Source organism: Poromitra crassiceps (assembly GCF_964638095.1).
Source record: "Poromitra crassiceps genome assembly, chromosome: 6".
Taxonomy (NCBI): Eukaryota; Metazoa; Chordata; class Actinopteri; order Beryciformes; family Melamphaidae; genus Poromitra; species Poromitra crassiceps.
The window spans coordinates 7,410,639-7,427,472 of NC_139627.1; the positions used below are offsets into that span (position 1 = coordinate 7,410,639).

The following is a 16,834-nucleotide window of genomic DNA, read 5'->3' on the forward strand; positions in this document are numbered from 1 at the left end:
TAAACAGTCTACAAGCTCTTCTCCTCCAACACTCACTAAACAGTCTACAAGCTCTTCTTCTCCAACACTCACTAAACAGTCTGCAAGCTCTTCTCCTCCAACACTCACTAAACAGTCTGCAAGCTCTTCTCCTCCAACACTCACTAAACAGTCGGCAAGCTCTTCTCCTCCAACACTCACTAAACAGTCTGCAAGCTCTTCTCCTCCAACACTCACTAAACAGTCTGCAAGCTCTTCTCCAACACTCACTAAACAGTCTGCAAGCTCTTCTCCTCCAACACTCACTAAACAGTCTGCAAGCTCTTCTTCTCCAACACTCACTAAACAGTCTACAAGCTCTTCTCCTCCAACACTCACTAAACAGTCTGCAAGCTCTTCTCCTCCAACACTCACTAAACAGTCTGCAAGCTCTTCTCCTCCAACACTCACTAAACAGTCTGCAAGCTCTTCTCCTCCAACACTCACTAAACAGTCTGCAAGCTCTTCTCCTCCAACACTCACTAAACAGTCTACAAGCTCTTCTCCTCCAACACTCACTAAACAGTCTGCGAGCTCTTCTCCTCCAACACTCACTAAACAGTCTGCAAGCTCTTCTAATCCAACACTCACTAAACAGTCTGCAAGCTCTTCTCCTCCAACACTCACTAAACAGTCTGCAAGCTCTTCTCCTCCAACACTCACTAAACAGAGGCTTTGACTCAACTGACTGAAGGAGGGCGGCGGTGAGCATCGTGTGCCTTGTTTCCACTTTGGTTCCTGCTGATGTCTCCTAGCATGCAGATAGAGAGGGCATCTTAACAACTTCCATGTCCCCACTCAGCTAACGCAGACTTTGCCCCAGGATCCCTCCATTCAGCATCTCTATTCAGGCTATCCTCCGGACCATCCTCCCCTCCCGGGAATGCCATCCAACTGGGATGTCATTCCAGCTCACAGAATCCTGGAAATCTTATTAACATGGATTTCTGTCTTTTCCTCTCCCCTCCCCTATTTTCTCTTTTGGATTTTGCCACTTTTTGTTGTTTGTATGTTTGTATGTTTGTTGATGTCACTTTTCCCACTGCCTCCTCCTCACCTGGGAAACTCCACCCCTCTTCCTCATGGCATCCTACCATCTTTCCCCGGCGAAGTGGCTGCATGACTTACCGCCATATGTACGAGATGCTCCGAGACATGTCCCCTCCGCTAGGTTTGGGAAAGAAATGTCCACCCTGGGTCGCCTACAAGGTAGAAGCGCTGCCTACTCGTCTTCCCCCGCTTTCTCTCCCTTCTCTCCCAACAAGTCACCGCCACTTCCTTTCCTTCCACCTGCCTCATGTCTCCAGGCTTCTGTCAAAATGTCACAGGCAATAACGTCTGCCCTGCTGTTGTGCTGTTCTGTCTGTTCATCTGTGAAACTCTCCGCCCTCACGCTGCTCACCTCAGGGGGCTCGTAGTACTCTGTTGTGCTCCGCTGTTGGGCCTCATTCAGAAGAATGGTTCAAGGAGTCAAAAAAAAAGTAATCTCAGTGAGAAAATAAGAGGTGTTTGTAATCAAATAATAGTAGGGGTGCAAATTTATCAATTTCCTTAATTAATTGATTGGCCGTGGTAATTAATTGAATAATCATTATGTCAGAAACGGCTTTTGACGGGGCGTCCGGGTAGTGTAGCGGTAGATTCCATGGCTACCAACCCGAGCGCCGCAGGTTCGTATCCACATATTACCTCCGGCATGGTCGGGCATCCATACATCCATACTTTGTAGTGTTACATTATTGAAGCAAAAAAGAGAGAAAATAGCACATAATCTACATTGTCGATTAATCGGTTAATATATGTTTGTTTGATCGATCAAATTCTTAACATTAACATCCCTAAATGACAGCTACAGCTGCTGGAGCAACAAGATGAATAAAAGCCCTTATTCCTTCTCGGTCAAATTCTAATACGGTATTTCAGCTTAGCATGCTGACTTCATGCACACCTGTCTAAATCAGCTTAGCATGCTGACTTCATGCACACCTGTCTAAATCAGGTTAGCATGCTGACTTCATGCACACCTGTCTAAATCAGGTTAGCATGCTGACTTCATGCACACCTGTCTAAATCAGCTTAGCATGCTGACTTCATGCACACCTGTCTAAATCAGGTTAGCATGCTGACTTCATGCACACCTGTCTAAATCATGCACACCTGTCTAAATCAGGTTAGCATGCTGACTTCATGCACACCTAAATCTAAATCAGGGGTTCCCAAACTTTTTGATCTTGGGACCGAAAAGATAAATGTTGTGTCTCCCTGGGACCCAAACTCATAAAAAACATACAGTAAGGAGTTGCCATGACGACAAGTTGGCGACCCACCCCCCCACGGGTCCAAGACCCAAATTGGGTCCCGACCCATAGTTTGGGAAACACTGGTCTAAATGAATCACAATGTAAACAGCCCTGCTCTTGCCTTGGTTCAGAACATCTGCCAAGCGACTAGTTGGGTCTGACGTGTGTGTCTGGATCATAGACTGTATAATAAATAGGTCTGGATCTCCAAATAGAACTCTTGCTTTTGAGAGATGAATGGACTGGAAAAAGATGTGAAGAAAGGCATAGAGAACATGGCTCTTGTTATACTTCTCTATTTGTCTCCATGATAAACTCTGGTACTAATGAACACGACTCTCCCCTGAGAGTCACAATCGTCCTTCTGTCACCCTGACAGAACATGCAGAGCTTTACCGTCTCTTTTCAGATCTTTCCTTCAACCTCTCTGGGGATTCTTCCTCCCTTCTACCATCTGTTTGTGTTTGTGCTTCTGTCTTTGTCTCCATGTCTATGACCACTTTCATACTAATGACCAGGGTTGGATCAGGGTTTGACCCAGGTTCAACCCTTCTCTTGTCAATTCACACCAAGTCAGTCAACACGGGGTTAATCTGCTCATAACAATTCAGAGAGGACCCGGGTCGAACCCGGGAGAGATGCATAACATTTAGCATTTAGCCTGACTGTTAGCATCACAAATAGTCCCATTCACACTGAAATGAACCCTGTACCCTGTACTAAGAAGCTATCTTAACAGACCCGCGATCTGTCACTTTGATCTGGTTTGACTGAACAGGATCAAAGCTATCTAGTTTAAGGATACTACGACGCTGGTTTTCTACTCGATAACTTAAGCTGGGATCTGCCTGTGCACGCGCACGTTTTTCGCTCGTGCACAGGCGCGCGTCCACGCGAAAGAGGTGCGCTAGCCAATCACATTATGAACAGCTGAGTTGATCCACGCCCACACCCATTTCCACACCCATTTCCTCGTTCAATGAAAGCGCAGTGCATGATCAGAGTTTTAGCGATATTTAATGTATCCGCGATTTAATGTCAGAATGAAAATCCGCGTTGGATAGTCTGCTGAAGGGCTGTCTAAAGCAGCAGCTTGTATTCACATCAGTCATTTGATTTACTTTGATCAGCGATTTCTGTCTGATACAGCTGCATTGATACAGCAGCAACAAATGTAAATGTGTAATCTCAGTCTATACATTTCCACAATCTGTAAGCCTATTTAGACCATAGATTTAGAAACGCATGCTCAATGAATAATGATCTCTATCACTCATGTGTGTGGTTACACTGATCGAATAATTCATATATAAAATAGCCTAGTATAAAGCCTAATAGCCTACTATAAAAGAGAAAACTGCTGAACTGAATTGAGACGATGCGGGCATAGTTATCATTGATAAAAACTAGCCTATTTTTGCTCATATATTGGCATACAGCCTACAGGACACAGTTCCAGCTGAAAGATGCAAGAATAGCCGGCATATTTAGTATTGGGGCTATCCCATATTTATCCCATATCTATATTATATGTATAGGCTTTTCTGGCATGTAGGAGAATATCACCCTGACTCCATTTGAGGGTCCATTCATGATATGCGCCGCGGTGATTAATAGTGATCATATTTCTCCACGCATCGTTGAGCTGTTAAGACATAAAGTGGTAGTAGGCTTAATTTAATTATGTAGCCTACAGAGCCACGAATGTTTTGCTTGTTCTATTCTCAGTTGACTGCAATCTATTTTTCATATGGCGATCTTATGAATGGTGAGTGACTCCAGAGAGCCGATTATATGGGTCTCTCATGGATTTTGATCTTATCCTCTGAAGCTAACCTGGTCGCGACCAGGTTAGCTTTGCAGCGTCAGTTGCCATGGTGATTGAAAGTTAACTTGCTTTGTAGTACGGCTTTACAGGTTTAAACTCAAACTTACTCGGATAAGGCATTAAACTAGCTTCGTAGTACAGGCTGCTGGTCCCGTTGCCAAGCCGAGTTGGGCAACCCGAGTTAACCCTTTCACATCCATAATCAACCCGGGATTAACCCTGGTTGGACCCTTGGTGTGAAAGGTGTATATATCTGCATGAGTGTGTGTGCATTCGCACATGTGCATATGTCTGTCCACGTATTGGCATGTAGATATGGGCGTGTGTGTGTGTGTGTGTGTGTGTGTGTGTGTGTGTGTGTGTGTGTGTCTGTGTGTGTGAAGATATGGGCAGGTCTGTGTGTGCTATTTGTGTGTTTGTATTCACAATATGTGTTGCTGCATTTGTATGCAAGCTGCCCATACACATCTGCAGTTGTCTTTCTCTCTCTCTCTCTCTCTCTCTCTCTCTCTCTCGCTCTCCCTCTCTCCCTCTCTCTCCCTCCCTCTCTCTCTCTCCCTCTCTCTCTCTCTCTCCCTCTCTCTCTCCCTCTCTTTCTCTCTCTCTCTCTCTCTCCTGGGAGAGACACTACATGTGAGATGCTACATGCATAAAGGCTTATCAATCAACCCACCAACTCCCCTCCTCCTCCTCTTCCTCCTCCTCCTCCTCCTCCTCCTGCGTTCCTTGCCTCTCCTCTCTCCATCTCTGTTATGGTCCCAGCGTGGATTTACACTATTTCACTTCATGACCTACACTTTCCCTTTTGCATAGCTAATTGTGCTAATTGTGGTTTCATGCATGCTATATCATTTCACACTTTTTAGACATAATACTCAACGAGGTGTCATGCTTAAAAAGAACTGTTAATGACACTACTCAGAGAGCATCGTACTAGTAGGCTACTTGACAGCACAAAGTCATAGCATGATGCTCTCTCATACACTCTACAATCACCCTCTTTCCAGCACACTTTCCCCCCATTATTGTCATTTTCAATAGAGAGCCAGAGTGAACGTCACTTCCTGCTTCAGCACTGCACCAGAGATTTTCATCCGTCATTTATTTTCCCATAGACATTTCGGAAAATGCTGATAAAATTGTTTTACTTGTTCAAACCAAACGGTTTAGATATATTTAGAAACAGGAGAGATCACATAACTTTTCACGCAGACCAAAGCGTAAAAAAATGCGGGTTTAAAGAAAATATTTTTTCAATATTTTTTCGATGTTTTCTTTTTAAGTTTTGGTCTGAGTGAAATGTTCTATGGTCTCTCCCGATTCTAAATATAGCTGAACCGTTTGGTTTGACCAAGTAAGACTATTTTTTATAAGCATTTTACAAAATGTCTATGGGAAAATGAATGGCGGATGAAAATCTCTGGTACAGTGCTGAAGCAGGGAGTGACGTTCACTTTGGCTCTCTATAGACAGCACATGCTGTTGCATGTGTCCCCAACAGCATTGAGAGATTAGCATGTTTTAGTGCTTAGAGTGCCGAGCTCTAGAAGTTAATCACATTTCAACTTTGATCCAAAGTGTGCTGTGCTTCCAGTGGATTAGCAATAGTCTCGTAGCAACAGCAGCAGCTATAAACAGCACTTCCCAGCATGCATCTGTTAAAGACAAGAAAGGGCCCAGTGGCCCTGCCCAATCTTTTGTTTGCCTAGACTGGATCTTCTCCACCTGCTGCTTTGTGCTGGATCTTCTCCACCTGCTGCTTTGTGCTGGTGGAGAAGCCCTTCTGTGTGCTGGACTGAAACAACACAAAACAAGTCAACTGCACATGTGATCATTGGTATAGGTACAGGTGTAGTGTGAATAGTATACACACTATACTGTATATACAGTATACACTGTATACTGTAGGTACAGGTTACAGCACTCGCCTGCTGTACCACCGTGGAGACCCGGGTTCAATTCCTGACAGCGGGCCATTCCCGGCCTGGTCAGACCTTCCAACAGACACAATTGGCCGTGTCTGCGGGTGGGACTAGCGCCTCCTCTGGTCGGTCGGGGCACCTGTTCGGGGCGGAAGGGAACTGGTGGGAATAGCATGATCCTCCTACGTGCTACGTCCTGCTGGTGAAGCTCCCCGCAGTCAGGTGAAAAGAAGCAGCTGGCAACGGCGCATGTGTCGGAGGAGGCATGGTGCTAGTCTACGGCTCTCCCCAGATCGGCAGAGGGGGTGGAGTAATGGCCAGGATAGCAGGGGGTAATTGGCCATGGGGAGAAAATGGGATAAAAAAAGAAAGAAAAGATTTTATAATTTTTAACAAAAACAACAAAGATTTTTTTAATAACAAAGTCAGCAGCTCATTAATCATCAACCATCACCTGGAGGATTCACATTTTCATGATAGACTACTAAGTCTTAAATCCCTCCCCCTTCCCCTGAGCTACTGATCATTGGTCGTGGTTCATGGCCCCTCCCATTTGCTTCTGTTCCTCTCAGCGATTGGTGAGGATGAACATGCCCATTGCGGAGAACAACACAGTGCACTTCACCTCCACACTGATGGCCCTGATCCGCACCGCCCTGGAGATCAAACTGGCATCTGGTGAGAGACTCAAAACTACAAAGTCCATCAATGAGGGATGCTGGGTTTTGTAGTTTGTAGTCTGACGTTAATGATGGTGGGTTTTGTAGTTTGTAGTCTGACGTTAATGATGGTGGGTTTTGTAGTTTGTAGTCTGACGTTAATGATGGTGGGTTTTGTAGTTTGTAGTCTGACGTTAATGTGAATTCTGATCAATGCTTTGCTGCAGATTTTGTACAATCCAAAACTAGCATGAGAGTGTGAGCCTTCAGTCGATATGTTTTCTGACATAACTCACACGATTCTTCTTTTCACAATCACAATCACTTTTATTGCCACAATATGCAAGATTACATACGAGGAATTTGTCTTTTCAATGAAAGCAAATGTGGGTTTATTGTCATTGTCGATACAAAGTTAGTCTCTCTCCAGACTCAAATATGACGTTGAATCGCTGCGCTTTACATACTACATAATTTAGTCTGTGCCACTTCACAGCCACTGCTGGTTTTTGAAGGCGGGTTGAAATTGAATGAGTGACAGGTCGTAGCGCCGATGAGAGAGCGGTTCTAAAAATGGGCTGCGCCTCCCGTGTCGTCTGATCGCAAAGTCCTTACTGGAGAAGACGGAATCCACTATATCAACATCAAATTAGCCCCGGTCTCATCTTAACCCATTGATACCTGATCCAAAGCTGAATTTTTTTTGGGTGGCCATATTTTCGAAGCGGAAATTTTTTCGGGTCACGCGGTCTTAAAGAAATACACACACAAATAAAGGATATACATGCAAATGCGGCATCAGGTATCAATGGGTTAAAGAGACATGAACATATTTCTCTCAATGAGTTTATTACCAATAACACAACATGCATCAAATGTAAATAGCTAACAGTATTAATTACTCCAATTGAACAGATGAATGTGCGTTATACATGAAATATAGTCATTCTAATACTGTGGGAGTGTAGAAGATGGAATGTGAGGTGACATATTTCTGGGTCTGTCCCCAGGGGTGCTGGCACAGCATCTGTGTGACGCTGACCTGAAGAGGGAGATCAACCGAGTCTGGCCCAGTCTGCCACAGAAGACTGTAGACCTGCTGGTGACCCCGCCCAAATGTGTGTGTGTGTGTGTGTGTGTGTGTGTGTGTGTGTGTGTGTGTGTGTGTGTGTGTGTGTGTGTGTGTGTGTGTGCGCGCGTGTGTGTGCGTGCGTGCGTGCGTGTGTGTGTGCACGTGTGTGTGCGTGCGTGTGTGTGTGCACGTGTGTGTGCGTGCGTGTGTGCGTGTGCGCGCGTGTGTGTGTGTGCGTGCGTGCGTGTGCGCGTGTATGCGTGTGTGTGTGTGTGCGTGCGTGTGCGTGTGCGTGTGTGTGTGTGTGAGAGAGAGATAATCCTCTGTATTCCACTCTGGCTCTGGCTCTATCTATTCTGCGTCAAAAATGCTTAACTTCAATCTCTCTCCTTTCTCTATTAAACATGACAAGCACTGCTCAGCACACACACACCCTAGCCAGAAACGGTCTCTCCATCACTGCCATGTATTTATCCTTTGTTGCTCCTCTTCTGCCATCTACTGGTCAAATGGAGAAACTGTCTCTAATACAGTTTTGCTAATGCCGTCTTGCTGGTGTTTCCTCTTCTAGACAATGAGCTGACAGTGGGGAAGGTCTACGCTGCCCATATGATCTTTGACTACTATAAACATAACCGTGCCAAGAGACTCCAACAACACCAGGCTTCAGGGGGAACTCAGGTACAGCGTGTTAGTTCGCAAACTGGGGATTGACTCTTTAGGTCAGTGGTTCTCAACGTGGGGTCCTTGACGGGGTTCCAGTGGGGCCCCAGGAAAAATGTTAAACCTTGCCGTTATTTATTAAAAGAAGTTAACAGAGTAGACTACTATGTAGACAAAAAAATCATACTTTCTCTGTTATCGCTCTATCTACAATACAGTCATGGAATTCTGGACAAAATCACATCTAATAATAAAAATATTCTCTGATTTGGACCCGAGATAAAGTCTGTGTCCCTAATGTGGACTCAATTATGGATCCTTGATATGAAAAAGGTTGAGAATCACTGCCTTAGATGACATCACCAAAATGACAAAGTGTCAATTTTTGAAAAATAACAGTGAAATAGTCACCTTTTTTGACTGGTCATCATTGTCTCATTAAAATCCCAAACTCCTTGTAAAAGACACTCTGAATGTCAATGGGAATATTCCTGGTTAAATAAAGGTGAATGAAACAAATAAATAAACATTCTTCTAGATGCGCTGCATTTATTTATTTATTGCAACGTATGCTCTTGACTCCCTACAGAGTAAGATGGGGGCCCTGTTCCGACCGATGCTGCCCATGACTCACATACAGGAAGCTGACCCGCCGGTCTGTAGTCCCAAGCCACCGCCCCCACCTGAGCCAGAGGCCCCGCCCACTATCACCTCCACCCCCACCACCACCTCCTTGACCACTAGGGAGGAATTGTGAGTGACCTTCGAGATAGATAGATAGATAGATACAGTAGATAGATATATAGATAGATAGATAGATAGATAGATAGATACAGTAGATAGATATATAGATAGATAGATAGATAGATAGATACAGTAGATAGATATATAGATAGATAGATAGATAGATAGATAGATAGATACAGTAGATAGATATATAGATAGATAGATACAGTAGATAGATAGATATATATAGATAGATAGATAGATAGATAGATACAGTAGATAGATATATAGATATATATATAGATAGATAGATAGATAGATAGATAGATACAGTAGATAGATATAGTAGATAGATATATAGATAGATAGATAGATAGATAGATACAGTAGATACATACAGTATATAGATAGATAGATACAGTATATATATATATAGATAGATAGATATATAGATAGATAGATAGATACAGTATATAGATATATAGATAGATAGATAGATACAGTAGATAGATATATAGATAGATATATAGATAGATAGATAGATAGATAGATAGATAGATAGATAGATACCGGTATATAGATACCGGTAGATAGATAGATACATACAGTAGATACATATATAGATAGATAGATACAGTAGATAGATATATAGATAGATAGATACAGTAGATACATATATAGATAGATACAGTAGATAGATATATAGATAGATAGATACAGTAGATATATAGATAGATAGATAGATAGATACAGTAGATAGATATATAGATAGATAGATAGATAGATAGATACAGTAGATAGATAGATACAGTAGATAATTTCATTGTTTCAGTCAGTGCTGTTTGTGTGTGTGTGTGTGTGTGTGTGTGTGTGTGTGTGTGTGTGTGTATATATATATATATGTGTATGTGTGTGTGCGCATGTGCTTGCGTGTGTGTGTGTGTGTGTGTGTGTGTGTATATAAATGTGTATATGTGTATGTGTGTGTGCGCATGTGCTTGTGTGTGTGTGTGTGTGTGTGTGTGTGTGTGTGTGTGTGTGTGTGTGTGTGTGTGTGTACAGGCTAAACCGGAGAAGTGCCATAAAACATTCTCAGTCTGGAGACGTGTCTCAGGCAGCCCAGAGGCCCACAGGGAGGAGGAGCCTCCAGCGAGGCCAGTCAGAGGATGTTCCATACTCTCCCAAACCTCAGGTACACACACGCACACGCACGCACCGACCAGAGGAGGCGCTAGTGCAACGATCAGGACACATACCTCCAATCCAGCTTCACACACTGCAGACACAGCCAGTCGTGCCTATATGGACGCCCGACCAAGCCGGAGGTAACACGGGGGGGTGCGAACCTGTGACACGCAAGGCCGCACACGTCTCATGTATTCATCTATTCCCATGTTCTAAAAACGATCTGAACTTGCAATAGAGTGTTTCAGTCTCAAGCTGGCCCAGGGGACCTGACAGTCAATTCTCCATTCATTTCCCCATAGATGTTTACACTCCAAGTGATTCAGCTACTCCCAATCATAAGAGACCACAGAACATTTCACCCTGGAGGGTCAGATTTGACTCTTAATCCCCCCCCCTCCGCTCTCCCATATATTTTTGGTCTGAGCGAAATGTTCTCTGGTCTCTCGCTTGGTTTGTCAAACTCTTCTTCTAAGGATTTTATCAAACATCGATGGAGAAATGAATGGGGAATAAAATTCCTGAGGTCCCATGTCGAACCCAGAAGAGGGTGTGACATATGTCTCTGCTCTGCTTCAGGAATCGGTTGAGATGCAGCAGAGAGTGGAGAGCACTTTGGATGAGATGAAGCAGAGAGTGGAGAGCACTTCAGACGTGGAGGCGTACCCCAGCCTGGACGACCACTGCAGAGCCGCCTCTATGCCACGACTCAACGCAGAGTACTATGTAAGCTGTCTGTTACTCACACTGCCCTGCCTCTCACCTTACTGCACACAGAAAACACCAGAGTACTATGTAAGCTGTCTGTTACTCACACTGCTCTGCCTCTCACCTTACTGCATACAGAAAACACCAGAGTACTATGTAAGCTGTCTGTTACTCACACTGCTCTGCCTCTCACCTTACTGCACACAGAAAACACCAGAGTACTATGTAAGCTGTCTGTTACTCACACTGCTCTGCCTCTCACCTTACTGCATACAGAAAACACCAGAGTACTATGTAAGCTGTCTGTTACTCACACTGCTCTGCCTCTCACCTTACTGCATACAGAAAACACCAGAGTACTATGTAAGCTGTCTGTTACTCACACTGCTCTGCCTCTCACCTTACTGCATACAGAAAACACCAGAGTACTATGTAAGCTGTCTGTTACTCACACTGCTCTGCCTCTCACCTTACTGCATACAGAAAACACCAGAGTACTATGTAAGCTGTCTGTTACTCACACTGCTCTGCCTCTCACCTTACTGCACACAGAAAACACCAGAGTACTATGTAAGCTGTCTGTTACTCACACTGCTCTGCCTCTCACCTTACTGCATACAGAAAACACCAGAGTACTATGTAAGCTGTCTGTTACTCACGCTGCTCTGCCTCTCACCTTACTGCACACAGAAAACACCAGAGTACTATGTAAGCTGTCTGTTACTCACACTGCCCTGCCTCTCACCTTACTGCATACAGAAAACACCAGAGTACTATGTAAGCTGTCTGTTACTCACACTGCTCTGCCTCTCACCTTACTGCATACAGAAAACACCAGAGTACTATGTAAGCTGTCTGTTACTCACACTGCTCTGCCTCTCACCTTACTGCACACAGAAAACACCAGAGTACTATGTAAGCTGTCTGTTACTCACACTGCTCTGCCTCTCACCTTACTGCACACAGAAAACACCAGAGTACTATGTAAGCTGTCTGTTACTCACACTGCCCTGCCTCTCACCTTACTGCATACAGAAAACACCAGAGTACTATGTAAGCTGTCTGTTACTCACACTGCTCTGCCTCTCACCTTACTGCACACAGAAAACACCAGAGTACTATGTAAGCTGTCTGTTACTCACACTGCCCTGCCTCTCACCTTACTGCACACAGAAAACACCAGAGTACTATGTAAGCTGTCTGTTACTCACACTGCTCTGCCTCTCACCTTACTGCACACAGAAAACACCAGAGTACTATGTAAGCTGTCTGTTACTCACACTGCCCTGCCTCTCACCTTACTGCACACAGAAAACACCAGAGTACTATGTAAGCTGTCTGTTACTCACACTGCTCTGCCTCTCACCTTACTGCATACAGAAAACACCAGAGTACTATGTAAGCTGTCTGTTACTCACACTGCTCTGCCTCTCACCTTACTGCACACAGAAAACACCAGAGTACTATGTAAGCTGTCTGTTACTCACACTGCTCTGCCTCTCACCTTACTGCACACAGAAAACACCAGAGTACTATGTAAGCTGTCTGTTACTCACACTGCTCTGCCTCTCACCTTACTGCATACAGAAAACACCAGAGTACTATGTAAGCTGTCTGTTACTCACACTGCCCTGCCTCTCACCTTACTGCACACAGAAAACACCAGAGTACTATGTAAGCTGTCTGTTACTCACACTGCTCTGCCTCTCACCTTACTGCACACAGAAAACACCAGAGTACTATGTAAGCTGTCTGTTACTCACACTGCCCTGCCTCTCACCTTACTGCACACAGAAAACACCAGAGTACTATGTAAGCTGTCTGTTACTCACACTGCCCTGCCTCTCACCTTATTGCACACAGAAAACACCAGAGTACTATGTAAGCTGTCTGTTACTCACACTGCCCTGCCTCTCACCTTACTGCACACAGAAAACACCAGAGTACTATGTAAGCTGTCTGTTACTCACACTGCTCTGCCTCTCACCTTACTGCACACAGAAAACACCAGAGTACTATGTAAGCTGTCTGTTACTCACACTGCCCTGCCTCTCACCTTACTGCACACAGAAAACACCAGAGTACTATGTAAGCTGTCTGTTACTCACACTGCTCTGCCTCTCACCTTACTGCACACAGAAAACACCAGAGTACTATGTAAGCTGTCTGTTACTCACACTGCTCTGCCTCTCACCTTACTGCACACAGAAAACACCAGAGTACTATGTAAGCTGTCTGTTACTCACACTGCTCTGCCTCTCACCTTACTGCACACAGAAAACACCAGAGTACTATGTAAGCTGTCTGTTACTCACACTGCTCTGCCTCTCACCTTACTGCACACAGAAAACACCAGAGTACTATGTAAGCTGTCTGTTACTCACACTGCCCTGCCTCTCACCTTACTGCACACAGAAAACACCAGAGTACTATGTAAGCTGTCTGTTACTCACGCTGCTCTGCCTCTCACCTTACTGCACACAGAAAACACCAGAGTACTATGTAAGCTGTCTGTTACTCACACTGCTCTGCCTCTCACCTTACTGCACACAGAAAACACCAGAGTACTATGTAAGCTGTCTGTTACTCACACTGCCCTGCCTCTCACCTTACTGCACACAGAAAACACCAGAGTACTATGTAAGCTGTCTGTTACTCACGCTGCTCTGCCTCTCACCTTACTGCACACAGAAAACACCAGAGTACTATGTAAGCTGTCTGTTACTCACACTGCTCTGCCTCTCACCTTACTGCATACAGAAAACACCAGAGTACTATGTAAGCTGTCTGTTACTCACACTGCTCTGCCTCTCACCTTACTGCACACAGAAAACACCAGAGTACTATGTAAGCTGTCTGTTACTCACACTGCTCTGCCTCTCACCTTACTGCACACAGAAAACACCAGAGTACTATGTAAGCTGTCTGTTACTCACACTGCTCTGCCTCTCACCTTACTGCATACAGAAAACACCAGAGTACTATGTAAGCTGTCTGTTACTCACACTGCTCTGCCTCTCACCTTACTGCACACAGAAAACACCAGAGTACTATGTAAGCTGTCTGTTACTCACACTGCTCTGCCTCTCACCTTACTGCACACAGAAAACACCAGAGTACTATGTAAGCTGTCTGTTACTCACACTGCTCTGCCTCTCACCTTACTGCACACAGAAAACACCAGAGTACTATGTAAGCTGTCTGTTACTCACACTGCTCTGCCTCTCACCTTACTGCACACAGAAAACACCAGAGTACTATGTAAGCTGTCTGTTACTCACACTGCTCTGCCTCTCACCTTACTGCACACAGAAAACACCAGAGTACTATGTAAGCTGTCTGTTACTCACACTGCTCTGCCTCTCACCTTACTGCACATAGAAAACACCAGAGTACTATGTAAGCTGTCTGTTACTCACACTGCTCTGCCTCTCACCTTACTGCATACAGAAAACACCAGAGTACTATGTAAGCTGTCTGTTACTCACACTGCTCTGCCTCTCACCTTACTGCACACAGAAAACACCAGAGTACTATGTAAGCTGTCTGTTACTCACACTGCTCTGCCTCTCACCTTACTGCATACAGAAAACACCAGAGTACTATGTAAGCTGTCTGTTACTCACACTGCTCTGCCTCTCACCTTACTGCACACAGAAAACACCAGAGTACTATGTAAGCTGTCTGTTACTCACACTGCTCTGCCTCTCACCTTACTGCACACAGAAAACACCAGAGTACTATGTAAGCTGTCTGTTACTCACACTGCTCTGCCTCTCACCTTACTGCACATAGAAAACACCAGAGTACTATGTAAGCTGTCTGTTACTCACACTGCTCTGCCTCTCACCTTACTGCACACAGAAAACACCAGAGTACTATGTAAGCTGTCTGTTACTCACACTGCTCTGCCTCTCACCTTACTGCACACAGAAAACACCAGAGTACTATGTAAGCTGTCTGTTACTCACACTGCCCTGCCTCTCACCTTACTGCATACAGAAAACACCAGAGTACTATGTAAGCTGTCTGTTACTCACACTGCTCTGCCTCTCACCTTACTGCACACAGAAAACACCAGAGTACTATGTAAGCTGTCTGTTACTCACACTGCCCTGCCTCTCACCTTACTGCACACAGAAAACACCAGAGTACTATGTAAGCTGTCTGTTACTCACACTGCTCTGCCTCTCACCTTACTGCACACAGAAAACACCAGAGTACTATGTAAGCTGTCTGTTACTCACACTGCTCTGCCTCTCACCTTACTGCATACAGAAAACACCAGAGTACTATGTAAGCTGTCTGTTACTCACACTGCTCTGCCTCTCACCTTACTGCACACAGAAAACACCAGAGTACTATGTAAGCTGTCTGTTACTCACACTGCTCTGCCTCTCACCTTACTGCACACAGAAAACACCAGAGTACTATGTAAGCTGTCTGTTACTCACACTGCTCTGCCTCTCACCTTACTGCACACAGAAAACACCAGAGTACTATGTAAGCTGTCTGTTACTCACACTGCTCTGCCTCTCACCTTACTGCACACAGAAAACACCAGAGTACTATGTAAGCTGTCTGTTACTCACACTGCCCTGCCTCTCACCTTACTGCACACAGAAAACACCAGAGTACTATGTAAGCTGTCTGTTACTCACACTGCTCTGCCTCTCACCTTACTGCACACAGAAAACACCAGAGTACTATGTAAGCTGTCTGTTACTCACACTGCTCTGCCTCTCACCTTACTGCATACAGAAAACACCAGAGTACTATGTAAGCTGTCTGTTACTCACACTGCTCTGCCTCTCACCTTACTGCACACAGAAAACACCAGAGTACTATGTAAGCTGTCTGTTACTCACACTGCTCTGCCTCTCACCTTACTGCACACAGAAAACACCAGAGTACTATGTAAGCTGTCTGTTACTCACACTGCTCTGCCTCTCACCTTACTGCACACAGAAAACACCAGAGTACTATGTAAGCTGTCTGTTACTCACACTGCTCTGCCTCTCACCTTACTGCATACAGAAAACACCAGAGTACTATGTAAGCTGTCTGTTACTCACACTGCTCTGCCTCTCACCTTACTGCACACAGAAAACACCAGAGTACTATGTAAGCTGTCTGTTACTCACACTGCTCTGCCTCTCACCTTACTGCATACAGAAAACACCAGAGTACTATGTAAGCTGTCTGTTACTCACACTGCTCTGCCTCTCACCTTACTGCACACAGAAAACACCAGAGTACTATGTAAGCTGTCTGTTACTCACACTGCCCTGCCTCTCACCTTACTGCATACAGAAAACACCAGAGTACTATGTAAGCTGTCTGTTACTCACACTGCTCTGCCTCTCACCTTACTGCATACAGAAAACACCAGAGTACTATGTAAGCTGTCTGTTACTCACACTGCTCTGCCTCTCACCTTACTGCACACAGAAAACACCAGAGTACTATGTAAGCTGTCTGTTACTCACACTGCTCTGCCTCTCACCTTACTGCACACAGAAAACACCAGAGTACTATGTAAGCTGTCTGTTACTCACACTGCTCTGCCTCTCACCTTACTGCATACAGAAAACACCAGAGTACTATGTAAGCTGTCTGTTACTCACACTGCTCTGCCTCTCACCTTTACTGCATACAGAAAACACCAGAGTACTATGTAAGCTGTCTGTTACTCACACTGCTCTGCCTCTCACCTTACTGCACACAGAAAACACCAGAGTATCTATGTAAGC

General features: G+C 44.7%; 1 protein-coding gene across 1 annotated transcript in view; it reads left to right on the plus strand.

Moving 5' to 3' along the window:
- Nucleotides 1-16,834, plus strand: part of cacna1bb (calcium channel, voltage-dependent, N type, alpha 1B subunit, b) — a gene marked incomplete at both ends in the record, with an annotated part of 257,187 nt that overhangs the window by 210,171 nt on the left and 30,182 nt on the right. Inside the window, 6 exons of the mRNA XM_083638052.1 lie at nucleotides 6,641-6,746; nucleotides 7,738-7,845; nucleotides 8,371-8,480; nucleotides 9,052-9,215; nucleotides 10,251-10,380; nucleotides 10,953-11,099. Of these exons, the coding sequence (XP_083494178.1) occupies nucleotides 6,641-6,746; nucleotides 7,738-7,845; nucleotides 8,371-8,480; nucleotides 9,052-9,215; nucleotides 10,251-10,380; nucleotides 10,953-11,099 (765 nt within the window). The remainder of the gene's footprint in view (nucleotides 1-6,640; nucleotides 6,747-7,737; nucleotides 7,846-8,370; nucleotides 8,481-9,051; nucleotides 9,216-10,250; nucleotides 10,381-10,952; nucleotides 11,100-16,834) is intronic.